Source organism: Oryx dammah, unplaced genomic scaffold (genome assembly GCF_014754425.2).
Source record: "Oryx dammah isolate SB20612 unplaced genomic scaffold, SCBI_Odam_1.1 HiC_scaffold_14, whole genome shotgun sequence".
Classification (NCBI taxonomy): Eukaryota; Metazoa; Chordata; class Mammalia; order Artiodactyla; family Bovidae; genus Oryx; species Oryx dammah.
This window is the reverse complement of record NW_024070198.1, coordinates 33,917,045-33,933,319: the sequence shown is the minus strand read 5'-3', so window position 1 is coordinate 33,933,319 and position 16,275 is coordinate 33,917,045. Positions and strand designations below refer to the sequence as shown.

At 42.2% G+C, this 16,275-nt stretch overlaps 1 protein-coding gene across 25 annotated transcripts in view; it reads left to right on the top strand.

Moving 5' to 3' along the window:
• ABLIM1 (actin binding LIM protein 1) overlaps positions 1-16,275 on the top strand; it is a 335,325-nt gene that overhangs the window by 169,759 nt on the left and 149,291 nt on the right. For all 25 annotated transcript variants that reach the window (XM_040255045.1, XM_040255075.1, XM_040255076.1 and 22 more), the window contains exon 2: positions 4,149-4,283. In XM_040255045.1, coding sequence (XP_040110979.1) covers positions 4,149-4,283 — 135 coding nt within the window. The remainder of the gene's footprint in view (positions 1-4,148; positions 4,284-16,275) is intronic.

Sequence of the window (16,275 nt, the reverse complement as noted above, 5' to 3'; positions counted from 1 at the left end):
TGTAAGCTCTGGGCTCCTCATTTCCCCTATCAGTAGAATAAGGAGGGACCACCCAGGCTCTGAAAGATGAAGCAATCAAGGAAAAAGTAGGAACAGGGCCAGCTGACAAATAAGAGGAGTACAGAATTAATGTCATTTTTATATTGCAGCTGACTCAGCATATTTCAAAAATGTAAAATTGAGCCAAAGAACATACATTTGGTATTAACCAAACTGCCAAAGAAGTTATGTAAAGCCTCTTTATTGAGCTTGAAAAAGGAGAGACATTCTTTTCTCTATCCTGATTTGGGTTGGGATGAAATCAATACTGAGTCTCCTTTGGTCTTTGGATTCTGTCCTCTAAAAAGCAAAGCCCATTTCTTCACAAGTAGGTGGTTCTGAGATGTGTCTGCCTAGGCTGATGTGGGATGGAACAGTAAGTAAAATGATAAAGTCTCCACTCATCTCTGGGTGAAAACAGAGGTCATCTCTGGGCATGGAGGATTTCGCAGGGTAATATATATTTCCAAAGGGAAATGCTTGCAAATGCAGATGCTGACCCCAGTTCTGACTTTATGACTGGTGCCAGCCTTTGCCCTGGCACCTTTGTTGAGACAAAGGGGAGAGCCAAGAAGTGAAATGATATTTTCCTTCCCTCATCATTACTCAGCAAGCATCGCCAGCTTGCTTAGTTATAAAAAAATCAAGTGTCAAGAGAAACTGCAATGCAGTTTCTCATCCAGAAATGCATTCTCCCTCGTGGTCAAGAGGTCCACTGTGTTCTAATATTGTTTTTGAGATGGATGGTCTTGTGGGTTAATTTTTTCCACTCTAACTCTACTCTGTAACTTGCTTCACAATATTGTCTGAATCCTATGGGGACAATCGTTCTTAAACTGTAGTATGTAGAAGCACCTGAGGAGCTTACTAAAATGATAGGTCTCCTGACTTTAATCCCCAGTTCAGTGGGGTTGAGGAATCTTCATTTTTATTTTTATTTATTTTTTTAACTTTTTATTTTGTATTGGTAATAGCTGATTAACAATGTTGTGATAGTTTCACGTGGACAGCAAAGGCACTCAGCCACACAGATACATGTATACATTCTTCCCCAAAGTCCCCTCCCATCCCAGCTGTCATATAACATTGAGCAGAATTCCCTGTGCCTTTGGTAGGACCTTTTTGTCATAGTCACTAAATGTGTCTTGACTCTTTGGAGACCTCATGGACTGTAACCCACCAGGCTCCTCTGTCCATGGGATTTCCCAGGCAAGAATACTGGAGTGGGTTGCCAATTCCTTCTCCAAGGGATCTTCCTAACTCAGGAATGGAACCTGAGTCTCCTGCATTGCAGGTGGATTCTTTACCACTGAGCCACGTGGGAGGCAGAACTTTATACGTTATCCATTTAAAATATAGCAGTGTGTACATGTCCATCCCAAACTATCCCTTTCTCCCATCCTTCCCCGCTGGGAATCATACGTTGGTTACTTTAAGGAAAATAAATCTGTGAGTCATTTGTATCATTTCTTTTTAGATTCCACATGCAAGGGATGTCATACGTTATTTCTCTTTCTCTGTCTGACTTCTTTCACTTAATATGATAATCTCCAGGTCCATTCATGATGCTGCAAATGGCATTATTTCATTCTTTCTAATGGCCGAGTAATAGTCCATTGTGTATATGTATCACATCTTTAACCATTCATCTGTTGATTGACATGGGTTGTTTCCCTGTCCCACCTATTGTAAATAGCGCTGCAACGAACACTGGGGTGCATGGAGGAATCTGCAGTTTTAATACATGACATGGGGGGTTCTGTTAAAGGGGGTCAGCAGCACTACCCTGAGGATCACCATCTGGGTACCATGCACAGCTAGCAATATTTTACCACACACAGTGTATAAGCCTTTACAAGCCAAGTCCTAGTTGTGGCTTTGAAATAGCGCTTGAGCCCACCTAAATAAATTATTGCCCAACTTGCAGCAGTCATTGCTGGGCTTATAATAATTTCTGATTTAGACAAATGGCCCAGGAAGAACATGAGCTCGGGAGTCAGAAAGGCCTGGGTGTAGATATTTGAGCCTCCACTTACTGTTCTTTGAGCAGGCTGCTCAGCTTCTCTGAGGCTCGGTTTCCTCATCTGTCAAATGGTAACAGTATTACCCACCTTACTGAGAGAGGGGTGGTGAGGATGGCATAAAATGACTGATGTGTAAGCACCTTGCCAACAGGGGAGCCTGGCACTTAGAGACAGATGCTAAATAAATATTATTTTCCTCCATTCGTACTGGAAGCAAGAATTTGAAACAGACACATGGAAAACCTTGCATAAAGCAGACGGTGTTATGGGAAACTTTTTTTTAATGCCCAGATCAATCAATTTTTGGCCTAATTGCACATCACTTTAGAAGTCAGTGGTTGTTTAGAGATCTTGGAAGCCTGTCCCTTCTTAATTCCTTCAGGCAGTACTGACTTCTGTTGTGAATATAGGTTTCCAAGAGAGATCCCAGCAGGCCGATAGGGAAGTGCAGGGGTATCATGATGTTGCCACCTTTGCCAAACGCTTCAGGGTCCAGTGCAGAAAATTCAGACCAGGTGTGGAACCCGAACCTACAGCTGCTCCTAGTCTTAGTCTCACAAGAAGAACCTTGTTCCTGCGAAGCTAGCTAGTAATGGACTATTTGGACTGTCTTGCTCAAGCTCTTTCCAGGTGAAATGCGAACGTTACAATGGTCCGAGAGAAACAATGAACTATTATACTTGGCGTGTAACAGAGAGCTCCTTGCTGGGAGGTGATTTCGAAGTTCAATTTCAGCAATACCTGCCCACACCCCCCTCTCTCACCACGTCCAACCCGGTTTTACTGTTTGAAAAAAAAATGACCTTTGTTCTTTGTGTTGGTTGATTAATTTTAGGCTTGCTGTTCTTATCCCCTATCACACTCATGCCAGTACTTATGCAATACGTTTTTATATATCGCATGATTCCTCCTTCCGAGGACCCAAATCAGAAAAGGAATTTAATAGCAAAAAATGCCTCTCTGCATTCTCTGGCTGAACAAACTGCAAGTTCAGTGAAGACCCTTGGGTAGCATCAAGTCACAGGTGGCCTCTTGCTGTCTTCTCTCTTGGTCCTTTGTCAGGGGAGACTGTAATCCTATCCTGGGGTGGGGCGGTCACAATAACTTCCGTTCTCTGAAGTCTACACTCTGCAAACTGAAAGAATAACCCTTGTAAACCCCATCATATGATTGTAGAGCCTGGAAAGAGCCTCAGATCCAATCCCCCTTATTTTACAGGAAAGGAGTCTGAGGTTCAGAGACGTCCACATAGTTTCTAATTGATTTTTTCTTTAATGACTACCTGCAGTGTGTGTACTGGGAACTGTGCACATGATGTGTACTAAGTCGCTTTAGTCATGTTCAACTCTTTGTGACCCCGTGGATTTTAGGTCACCAGGCTCCTCTGTCCATGAGATTTTTCAGGCAAGAATACTGGAGTGGGTTGTCACTTCCTTCTCCAGCACACACAATGGGAGGCTCATAATAGACCTCCAACAGGTTCAATGAGCTGCCAAATGAAGATGAGGAATGACTGTCTGGTAGACAAGGAACTAGCCAGCGCCTGCTAAGAAGGAAATAAATGTTGGCTGAGCCCCTTTGGTGCACGAGTGCTCTGCTATGTTCTGAGGAGCTGGGGGAAGGGAAGAGGAGTCCCAGTGGGGAGAAACAATATATGAACTTTATTAATAACTAGTCCTCATTCTCAGGGAACTTACAGTCTGCAGTGAACTCCTGGCTGAAAGGCATTTTCTAAATCAAGATAGGCACATATCACACCATATTGAACCAAGCAAGATTATGTACTTAATGACTCAAAAATTTAATACATAGTCCTCGAGATGTTTGGGAAAAAGAGAGAAGAGTGCCGGCTCCCAGAGAAATAAGCACAGTCTTTTCCCCAACAGTGGACTGTTACCCAACTCTCTTTTTGCTTTGTGTATCCCCATGATTATGACATGATGACAGGGGCTCCATTGGTGCTTATTGAATCAATATGTGGTTCATTTGATACTAAAATTATGGGCATATTTATGGGCATATTTATAAACTCCTTTTATAGGAATGCTTTCTACTCACATGGATCTTTCCCTGTTTTTCTTTCAGTGGCCCACCCTCAAGACCCTCACCACCCGTCAGAGAAGCCTGTCATTCACTGCCATAAATGTGGAGAGCCGTGCAAAGGGGAAGTGCTTCGGGTCCAGACCAATCATTTCCACATCAAATGTTTCACCTGCAAAGGTAAGGCACCTCTGGCTTCCTGGCAATGTGGCATGTCTGTGGCATGTCACGGTCAAAGCTTGTCTTGCAGGCAGCCCTATCTCCCTAACTCCATACCAGTTGATAATTGAATGTGCTCCCAAGTCCTGAAGTTGTTCACCTTCTCTAATTCAGGAATAGATTGAAGTTAAGGGGAATACTGAGCTTCCCCAGCCCCAAGACCAGGGGTACACAGGCCTTTGGGTGTTCACTGAGATTCCTCATCCTGAGAGGGAAGACTAACTGTGAAAGAGCAATGAAATGAAGTTTTGTGTTTTGTGCTTTATAGTTCTTTAAAAAAAATTGGGAAAAAAATTAAATGTTATTGAAGTACATTTGATTGCCTGGAAAATTCCATGGACAGGGGAGCCTGGCAGACTACAGTCCAGGGGGCTGCAAAAGAGTTCGACATGACTTCGCGACTGAGACATACACAAGACACGGCATGTTGTTGTTGTTTAGTTGCTAAGTTGTGTATGACTCTTTGCAACCCCATGGACTGCAGCAGGTCAGGTCTCTGTCCTTCACCATATCCCAAAAGTCTGCTCACAGTCATGTCCATTGAATTGGTGATGCTGTCCAGCCATCTCATCCTCCGTCACCCCCTTCTCCTCCTGCCTTCAATCTTTCCCAGCATCGGTGTCTTTTCCAATGAGTCAGTTCTTTGCATCAGGGAGCCAAAGTATTGGAGTTTCAGCTTCAGCATCAGTCCTTCCAGTGAATATTCAGGCCTGATTTCCTCTAGAATTGACTGGTTTGATCTCCTTGCTGTCCAGGGAACTCTCAAGGGTCCCTTTCAGACATTACATAGTTGATTTACAATGTGATGTTAATATCTGCTGTACAGCTAAGTGATTCAGTTATACCTTATTTGTCATATTCTTTTCCATTCCGATTTATCACAGGATATTGAGTACAGTTCCCTGTGCTATACGGTAGGACCCCTTTATTTATCTGTCGTTTATGTTTCTTTTCAACTGTGATGAGGACTCCGACTTCAAAGTAACCAGGTCCCAAAGCCCTTGAATGGGACCAGAGGTGACTTTCCGCAATTAGAAAGAAAGCCCTAAGATACAAATGCCTGTGGAAATAAAAAGAAGAGATGGACTCTTTTGGATTTTGAAAGAGGAGGAAGAAAGAGGACACTGAACATCTTACAGGAGAGTTAGATAAGTATGAAGGTGGGAAAGGGTTGCAGTGGAGGAATTAGAGTTCACAGCACAAACTTAAACCAGTAAACTGTCCAGGAGTTCATATGTTTAGCTGTAGCAAGATCAGGATTGGTGAGCAGGAGTTTTGTTGGTGAACGTCTGTTACCTCCTAAGATGTCTGGCATCTTGGAATCTAATGGTCCAAGAGTTATATATCCAATTTGTAAATGTTAATGGAATACATACTCCATGTGTCAAGGAACTCGTGGGGGTATTTGAAGAGATACATACTGGCTCAGATGGTAAAGAATCTACCTGCAATGCAGGAGACCTGGGTTCAGTCCTTGGGTCAGGAAGATCCTCTGGAGTAGGAAATGGCAACCCACTCAGGCATTCTTGCCCGGAAAATTCCAGGGACAGAGGAGTCTGCTGGGTTACAGTCCATGGGGTCTCAAAGAGTCAAACACGACTGAGCAACTGAGCACATTCACACAGGATACTGAATAATAAATGCTGTGATGGAGAGAAATACAGGATGTAGACTGGAGGCAGGCAGATAGATCCAGAAAGGGGGTGGATATAATGGTAGTCCAGGTGGAAATAATGTAAGGAACATAGAACCAAGTGTGGTAGGGACTCGGGGACAGATTTAAGAGACATTAAACCAGCTTAACCTTAACTTTACCTTAACCGAAGACATTTAACCTTTACCCAGTTAAAGTTGCTAGGATTTTATGACTGATTGGATGTGAGGAATGAAGAAAGATCCAAAGTTCCCGCTGGACTGCCTGGGTAAACATAAGGGCGCCACCAAATAAGAAAATACAGGAGCACTAGATAGGCCATTGGGCTTCCCTGGTGGCTCAGAGGTTAAAGCGTCTGCCCGGAATGCGGGAGACCCGGGTTCAATCCCTGGGTTGGGAAGATCCCCTGGAGAAGGAAATAGCAACCCACTCCAGTACCCTTGCCTGGAGAATCCCATGGAGGGAAGAGCCTGGCAGGCTACAGTCCATGGGGTTGCAAAGAGTCGGACATGACTGAGCAACTTCACTTCACTTCAGATAGGCTATTATGGAGGGTGGGGAAGGAGTTCAGTTTAGATAATACATTGAGGCTGAGCATACGTGATCCATACAACGTCTCGTAGGCTTAGCACTCAAAGAGATACTGGTCTGTGCTGGGAAGAAGGATTGAAAGTGTTCGGCGTCCAGATAATGGCTAAAGCTATATGATTGTGTGTGGAATTCCCCTGGGAAAGGACAGGAACTGAGTAATAACAAAGCCAGCATCTGAAGGAAGTAGAAACTGATTTCCATTTGTAAACTTGGAAAATGTACCCATCTGGTAATGAGATGAGAAAAGTGGTTTAATTACTGGGTGGATTCTATAATTAAAAGAAAAGGAGATCCCCAAAGCTTCTGCTATTTAAAGAATTTATAATAACTCAGTGGGAATAAAATATGGCTGCAGGCTTCTGATGGAGCTGTTCTTTGTCTCCAGTACTCAGCTGCTTTGTTTTTTACTCTTGCCTATTAGCAGCAACCATTCCACTAACTAAAAGGAGGTTGTTATTTTTTTTTTTTAATGCTATATGTTCATTCAGATTTTGTTTCAGTGATATGACCAGTTTTTAATGTACCACCTTGTCTATATCATGATTGTAACACATACTCTATAAGAGAATAAGAAATTATTTAAGTAGTAAAAATTTGATCTTTAATAATTATGTATTTAATATTCAATAATTGATATATTTAAGTTAATTATGATTATATGGTTTATCTTATGGATACATTATGTTGTTCATTATAATTATTGTTGTCTATCTTGAGCATTTTTTTCAGGATAATGCCTTAGATCCATTTTTCTATCAGAATGTTCTAGAGCATTTAGAAAAGACCAGGGACCAGAGGATTGAGAAGGGCTGCCTAGCCAAATATTCTGTTTTCATTAAGCCTTTCCTGGACTATCCTGTATAAGATGTCAGCTTCTCTAGATATCACATCTCTTTCCACTGGATCTTTTTTCCTTAACATATATTATTATTTAGCATATTTTATTCATGTGTCTCCCTCCTCCACAAGAGAGTAAGCTCCCCTTGAGGCAGGGATTTTTGTCTGTCTTGTTTATCACTGTGTACCTGGTACCTAAGACAATGCCTGATGCATTAGGTGCCCAATAAGGTGAAAGATGACTGCACAAATGAGTGAACAGTAGCCATGTATTTCTTTGGAACGTGAATATTTGTAAGGGCTTCTAATGGCATAGCTGGCCACCAAGATTTATCAAGTGCTTACTATGATATATACCCTCACATGCTTACTAGACAGCAACATTATCACTGAAAAGAGTGTAAATAAAGCTATCTGTCATTGATTACAGAGCAAGGCGTCTCTGCCTGGCAGATGGAACAGATAAGAGAACCTGTGCTAAAGGCTACTGTCAGGCAGCACTTGGGTGAGATATCACTGCTGTTTAGACCCTTAAGCCAGTTTAGATCCTTAGCTTTCACTTAACCCACTAGATACAACCCACTGCATTGTGGGTTATTTGGGGTTCAGGTGGACATTGATAAAGCTCTAGTAAAATGGCGACAGTTTCTTATATTCCCTAAGTGCTGAGCTCTGGCTTTTAACATCTATTTAGAGAATCTGACTCATTTGGAAATTGAGTGGAAGGCAGAATAAACAGGATGCAAGCAAATGAGTCTGATACAAATGTACTCCCTTCTCACAGCAAATGAGAAACCACTTTGATGCCATCTTTTGCTGATAAAAGAATAATCCTGTATAGCTTATCTTTTGAATTTTGTGCCCTGTTAAAGTGTTATCTAGTTAAATAAATATAATTAATATTTTTTAAAAAGTATTTAAGATTTTGAATTCCAAAGTGAAATAGGATAAGGACTCAGAAATTCTTCAAAATATGCTGCTTCACAGTTTTGACTTTTGTTGGGAGATGATTATCCATGGGTCTCTCATTAGTGTGGGCACTTTTTGTTCTGCATTATCTTTCAAGGATGTTTGTATAGTGAATATTCTCAGAAGACAGAGACAGCATTTCCCTCCGGACTAGAGGATAGATTTGTTTGCTGTCTGGTATAATAAAGATAATATCTGCCTCTGGAACAAAGGTTGGATTGATTTGCTCACAGCTCATTATTAAAGACTGGGGTTTTCTAAGCTTTAGGTTCCTTTTGTTGTTGTTGAGTTGCTCAGTCGTGTCCGACTCATTGCGACGCCATGGACTGCAGCACACCAGACTTCCCCATCCTTCCCTATCTCCCAGAGTTTGCTTAAGCTCATGTCCATTGAGTCAATGATGCCATCCAACCATCTCACCCTCTGTCACCCTCTTTTCCTCATGCCCTCAATCTTTCCCATCATCAGGATCATTTCCAATGAGTCAACTCTTCAAATCAAGTGGCCAAGTATTGGAGCTTTAGCATCAGGCCTTCCAATGAATATTCAGGACTGATTTCCATTAGGATGGACTGTTTGCATCTCTTTGAAGTCCAAGGGACTCTTCAAGAATCTTCTCCAGCACCACAGTTCACAAGCATCAGTTCTTCAGCACTCAGCCTTCTTGATAGTCCAACTCGTACATCCATACATGACCACTGGAAAAACCATAGCTTTGACTAGATGGACCTTTGTCAGCAAAATAATGTCTCTGCTTTTTAATATGCTGCCTAGGTTTGTCCTAGCTTTTCTTCCAAGGTGCAAGTGTCTTAATTTCATGGCTGCAATCACCATCCACAGTGATTTTGGAGCCCCCCCCCAAGTAAAGTCAGCAGTGGCCACAGGACTGGAAAAGGTCAGTTTTCATTCCAATCTCAAAGAAAGGCAATGCCAAAGAATGCTCAAGCTACCGCACAATTGTACTCATCTCACATGCTAGTAAAGTAATGTTCAAAATTCTTCAAGACAGACTTCAGCAATACGTGAACCGTGAACTCCCTAATGTTCAAGCTGGCTTTAGAAAAGGCAGAGGAACCAGAGATCAAATTGCCAACATCTGCTAGATCATGGAAAAAGCAAGAGAGTTCCAGAAAAACATCTATTTCTGCTTTATTGACTATGCCAAAGCCTTTGACTGTGTGGATCACAATACACTGTGGAAAATTCTTCAAGAGATGGGAATACCAGACCACCTGACCTGCCTCTTGAGAAACCTATATGCAGGTCAGGAAGCAACAGTTAGAACTGGATATGAAACAACAGACTGGTTCCAAATAGGAAAAGGAGTACGTCAAGGCTGTATATTGTCACCCTGCTTATTTAACTTCTATGCAGAGTACATCATGAGAAATGCTGGACTGGAAGAAACACAAGCTGGAATCAAGATTGCCGGGACAAATATCAATAACCTCAGATATGCAGATGACACCACCCTTATGGCAGAGAGTGAAGAGGAACTAAAAAGCTTCTTGATGAATATGAAAGAGGAGAGTGAAAAAGTTGGCTTAAACTCAACATTCAGAAAACAAAGATCATGGCATCTGGTCCCATCACGTCATGGCAAATAGATGGGGAAACAGTGGAAACATGTCAGACTTTATTTTTGGGGGCTTCAAAATCACTGCAGATGGTGATTGCAGCCATGAAATTAAAAGACGCTTACTCCTTGGAAGAAAAGTTATGACCAACCTAGATAGCATATTCAAAAGCAGAGACATTATTTTGCTGACTAAGGTCCATCTAGTCAAGGCTATGGTTTTTCCAGTAGTCATGTACAGGTGTGAGAGTTGGACTGTGAAGAAGGCTGAACGCCAAAGAATTAATGCTTTTGAACTGTGATGTTGGAGAAGACTCTTGAGAGTCCCTTGGACTGCAAGGAGATCCAACCAATCCATTCTGAAGGAGATCAGCCCTGGGATTCCTTTGGAAGGAATGATGCTAAAACTGAAGCTCCAGTACTTTGGCCACCTCATGCGAAGAGTTGACTCATTGGAAAAGACTCTGATGCTGGGAGAGATTGGGGGCAGGAGGAGAAGGGGATGACAGAGGATGAGATGGCTGCATGGCATCACTGACTCGATGGACATGAGTCTGAGTGAACTCCGGGAGTTGGTGATGGACAGGGAGGCCTGGCGTGCTGCGATTCATGGGGTCACAAAGCGTCGGACACGACTGAGCAACTGAACTGAACTGAAAGTAAAGTCTTGTCACTGTTTCCATTGTTTCCCCATCCATTTGCCATGAAGTGATAGGACGAGATGCCATGATCTTACTTTTCTGAATATTGAGTTTTGAGCCAACTTTTTCACTCTCCTCTTTCATTTTCATCAAGAGGCTTTTTAGTTCCTCTTCCCTTTCTGTCCCTCTCACCACCACAAGGGTGGTATCATCTACATTTCTGAGGTTGTTGATATTTCTCCCAGCAATCTTGATTCCAGCTTGTGTTTCATCCAGTCCAGTGTTTCTCATGATGTACTCTGCATATAATTTAAATAAGCAGAGTGACAATATACAGCCTTGATGTACTCCTTTCCCTATTTGGAACCAGTTTGTTGTTTCATATCCAGTTCTAACTGTTGCTTCTTGACCTGCATACAGGTTACTCAGGAGGCAGATAAGGTGGTCTGGTGTTCTCATCTCTTTAAGAATTTTCCACCGTTTGTTGTGATCCACACAGTGAAAGGCTTTAGCGTAGTCAGGTTCCTTGGTGAGACACAAACCCACTGCACGTGGAGCATCCTGGTGACCTGCTTCTCTTGCCTCTGAGCAATGTGGCATGGTCATGAGGAATGTATAACAAATATGCAGCTCATGTTACCTGCCCTGAGTCAAAAAGTCTCTTGCTCTGACCGAGGAGTTTCATGTCTTCTGCCAGCATCCATGAAACCAGGGCAGGCTAACTTGCCAGCTTGCAGGTAAAATCTCAAATTCTTTATAGTTCTTGAGAATTCTCAGTTTCGTGTCCGTGAAAGCTTTCTTTAAAATATATTTAAAAAATTTTTATTTTTGGCTTCCTTGGGTCTTGGTTGCTGGGTGTGTGCTCTTTCTCTAATTGGGACTAGTGGGGGCTACTCTCTCGTTGTGGCCCTAGGGCGTCTCACCGCGGTGGCTTCTCTTTTTGTAGCTTGAGGGCTCTAGAGCTTGGACTCAGTAGCTCTGGCACACGGGCTTAGTTGCCCCGTGGCATGCAGGATCCTTCCAGACCAGGTATTGAACCTGTGTCCCCTGCTCGATGGGCAGATTCTCAACCATTAGACCACCAGGGAAGTCCAATGATAGCTTATATTTTGAGAAAGGGAATGCTGAATTTCACCTAGCTTAATGAAGGAAGAGCACATCTTCTAAGAAAAATGATTTATTTAGCAAAGGTTATGGGAATGTTTATATCATAGAGGAGGGGAGAAAACTGAAATGTTCCTCAAACATTTTTAAAGCAAGCATTGAACCTATCCTATTGCTGGTTCTTTTCACATCTTGAAGTGCCACATGCTCAGACCTCATCTGTGTGTCTGCTTTCTAGTGATTTCATCCAGTCTCACGGTTTAGAAGTGCCATCTGTGCCCTGAAAATGACCAACTCCAAAGTTCTGCCCTGTGGTTCAAACTGGTGTCTTCAAAAGCCTTCTCAGCATCTCCGGTTGGCCTCTCAAACCTAATTAGTAATGGACTATTTGGTTACTAGCAGCATCCCCATTCCTTCTCCAGTCTTTTCGTTTCAGCCATTGTCAAGACCTTCCTCCCAGTTGCGTGCATGCTAAGTTGCTTCAGTCCTGTCCGATTCTTTGTGACTTTATGGACTGTAGCCTGCCAGGCTCCTCTGTCCATGGGGATTCTCCAGGCAAGGATACTGGAGTGGGTTGGCCCTCCTCCAGGGGATCTTCCCAGTTGCTTAGGCTGAGAACTTTAGAGTTATTTTGACTTCTCTTTTTCTTTCACATGGCACAAATATTCCACCAACAAATCCCTTCAGCCCTGTCTTCATAGTATATAAAAAATCTGGCCATTTACACCATCCCAAAGATAATGCTCCTGCTCCAAGCTGCCACCATATCTTGCCTGGATTAATAATGGTGTCAGGCCTTCTGGCATCTGCTTTTACCCCTACTGCAGATTGTTCTTAATGCAGTAGCCAAGGTGATCTTTAAATATAAAGCCAGATCCTGTCACCTTTTCCAGAGAATTCCTTCATCTTTCAGAATGAAGTCCAAAAACCTTAATGTGACCTCCAAAGCCCCTCCCCATTGTTACTCCTTGTCCTCATCTCCCACCACTTTCTCTCTGGCTCACTCCGCTGAGTGACCCTGGCCTGCTTGATCATTCTTAAACCGAGCATTGAACAGCCTCCAGACCCTTCCACTTCCTGTTTCTTTTGCTTGATGAGCTTTTTATCTAGGTATGTGCCTGGTGTCCTCCCCCGCTTACCTGGGATCTCTTCTCAAATGTCACTTATCATTGAGATCATCTTTGACACTATCTGTCATGTATAGATGTGTATATGTGTATCTGTGTATGTTTACATATATATATATTTATATACAGTTTAAGTTATGTAGTGTTTATTTATTGCCTGTCTCCCTCTGCTAGGCACCAACAGGGTTTGTATAGCAGCCTTTAGAAAAAATTCTAGCTTACATTAAGCACTCAATAATAATTGTTGAATGAGTATTGAATGAAATGTTTATCATTGATTGATACTAATTACAGATTATTATTTCCAAATTATTAATTCTGGGTCACCCAGACTTGACTTCAATCAATGTCTTTTTAAGTGTGGGAAGGAGAAAATTATTTTTGGTTCTCAGGCACAGCATTACTCTCATACAGTGAAGAACTATTCTTTCTTCATTCCTTTTTTCAACCTTCTAATTTCATGAAGCGGAAGATCTTTATAACAAAGAGAGAATAGCTGTCAGCCCCAGGGCCTTGTTCAGGAAATGATATCAAAGCTCAAATTGAATTGTATTATTTAATTATTTACTTCTATAGATACTTTATATAGAGGGGAAGTAGCCCTGGAAGTTTTGACTTATGGTTTTTGCCTTTGAAAATAATTATAGTTATTAAGAGAGAGCTGATTTTTTTTAAAAGGCATGGGCTTATCTGGTGGCTCAGTGGTAAAGAACCAGATGCCCACGCAGGAGATGCAGCTTCTATGCCTGAGTCAGGAAGATCCCCTGGAAAAGGAAATGGCAACCCACTCCAGTATTCTTGCCTGGGAAATCTCATGGACAGAAAGGGCCTGGCAGGCTACAATCTATGGGGTTGAGCAACCAAACAACAATTGCCCTCATCACCTAAATCCTTCTGGAACATTGTTTTATCACAAGAGTCGGACATGTCCATTGAGTTGATGATGCTATCTAACCATCTCATCCTGTCACTCCCTTCTTCTTTTGCCTTCAAGAAGAAAAACTGCACTTAGGTAAATGTAGTTCAACTTTTAAACTTCTATGGTGAGATTTGCCTGCCACTAATTAGATTCAATTAGTAAATTTTGGTTGCAGTTTGAAAAGTATCCTGTAAGAATTGACTCAACCTTGGTCATTTCTTTTTTCTTTGATTTAATCTGAGAGGGAATTTGATAGTGTCTAGAAAGGTACTGGGCTTCCTTGGTGGCTCAGACAGTAAAGAATCTGCCTGCAGTGCAAGAGACCCGAGTTCAGTCTCTGAGTTGAGAAGACCCCCTGGAGGATAACATGGCAACGCAGTCCAGTATTCTTGCCTGGAGATCCCCATGGACAGAGGAGCCTCTCGGGCTACAGTCCTTGGGGTCTCAAAGAGTCAGACATAACTGAGTGACTAACCACACACACCAAAGAAGTATTATCTACTGAGTGAAAGCTAGAGGGAAAAAGTAGTATTCCTTTTGGAATTCTTCCTTGGTTGATAAGATCAACCAATTCCCAAATGAGATAAGTACCCTGAAACCTTCTAATCCACCTTAAACCCAGGCAGAGAGATTTGAGTCATCTTTCTCCATGATGGAAGTGACATTTGTGAGGTGACTTCAAGTGTCCTTCTGGCATTCAAATTGGTCCTTAGCCTTTCCCTGTAGGTCCCCACTGGGTTCCCATCATCTGCCTTGAATAGCCCGTGCAGGGCAACTGAGTGGGTCCTACTTTCCCTCCAGCAAAGAGTGTTTACAGTGGACCTAAGAGCCAGTAATTGCTTTTCTGCTGTGCCTGGAAGCTTCTAAAACTCGGAGATTCTCTTTATTCGTTGAACCTTTAGTGAGAAGTAGGGAGAATCTCCTGCGATGTATTAATTATCAGGAGATATGTGTATAGTACGCAGCTACCTGGAGAGGCATTAAACTTATAAAAGCATTTAGGGCAGAGTTGATTAAGTGTGGTCCAAGAAGCACCTACCAGAGTAGCTCTGATGCTGGTGAATGATTCTGTTTCCTGGTCTCACCCCGGTCTCCCTGATCAGCATGTCGGTGATCAGGGTCTAGCATTTTCAACCAGCTCACCAAATTTGACGACCACTGCTCTGTTGCACATGGGCTTGGAATTGGGGGTGTGATGATGGGCAGGGGCAGGAGTATATAAGTGGCCTGTTGGGAACCATCCAGATAAGGATTCTCTGGTCATGGTCCTTCACAGCCGATGAAGTTCCCAGGAATTGGGCTTTTCTTTAGAGCAGCTGCATTAAATATAGAATTTAGGTAAGAAGTGCTCCACTAAAAAGTAGATATAAAATTTTATGTTCTAAACATACCTGACTAGTAATATGGAGATGGAAAAAGTCATGATATTGAGATATGTCTTAGAAATTCTGAATGGGGCAAAAGAAGCAGGGTCTAGAATTCCCTGTTGCATGGTTTGTCAGCGTCCACAAGTGCAAAGCAGAATACTGAAGTCAAATGATTATGAATGATGAAAACCCTGGCTAACCTATAGGGTGTACTATAAATTCTGAGGATAAATGGTAACATTTGTTTATTCAACAAATAAGTCATACACAATCAAGCTATATGTATAAGTTAGAGATGATCTCTGCCTTCATAGAGATATATCATAGACTGTTTGCTTGTGTTCCCCCCAAATTCATATTTTGAAACCTAATCCCTAATGGTATTAGGAAGTATGGCCTTTGGGAGGTGATGTTAAAGGACTAGATCTGATAGAGTGCCTGATCAACTATGGACGGAGGTTCGTGACATTGTACAGGAGACAGGGATCAAGACCATCCCCATGGAAAAGAAATGCAAAAGAGCAAAATGGCTGTCTCAGGAGGCCTTACAAATAGCTGTGAAAAGAAGAGAAGCAAAAGCAAAGGAGAAAAGGAAAGATATGAGCATCTGAATGCAGAGTTCCAAAGAATAGCAAGGAGAGATAAGAAAGCCTTCCTCAGCGATCAATGCAAAGAAATAGAGGAAAACAACAGAATGGGAAAGACTAGAGATCTCTTCAAGAAAATTAGAGATACTAAGGGAACATGTCATGCAAAGATGGGCTTGATAAAGGACAGAAATGGTACGGACCTAACAGAAGCAGAAGATATTAAGAAGAGGTAGCAAGAATACACAGAACTGTACAAAAAAGATCTTCACGACCCAGATAATCACAATGGTGTGATCACTCACCTAGAGCCAGACATCCTGGAATGTCACTAGGAACAAAGCTAGTGGAGGTGATGGAATTCCAGTAAAGCTATTTCAAATCCTGAAAGATGATGCTGTGAAAGTGCTGCACTCAATATGCCAGCAAACTTGGAAAACTCAGCAGTGGCCACAGGACTGGAAAAGATCAGTTTTCATTCCAATCCCAAAGAAAGGCAATGCCAAAGAATGCTCAAACTACCGCACAATTGCACTCATCTCACACGCTAGTAAAGTAATGTTCAAAATTCTCCAAGTCAG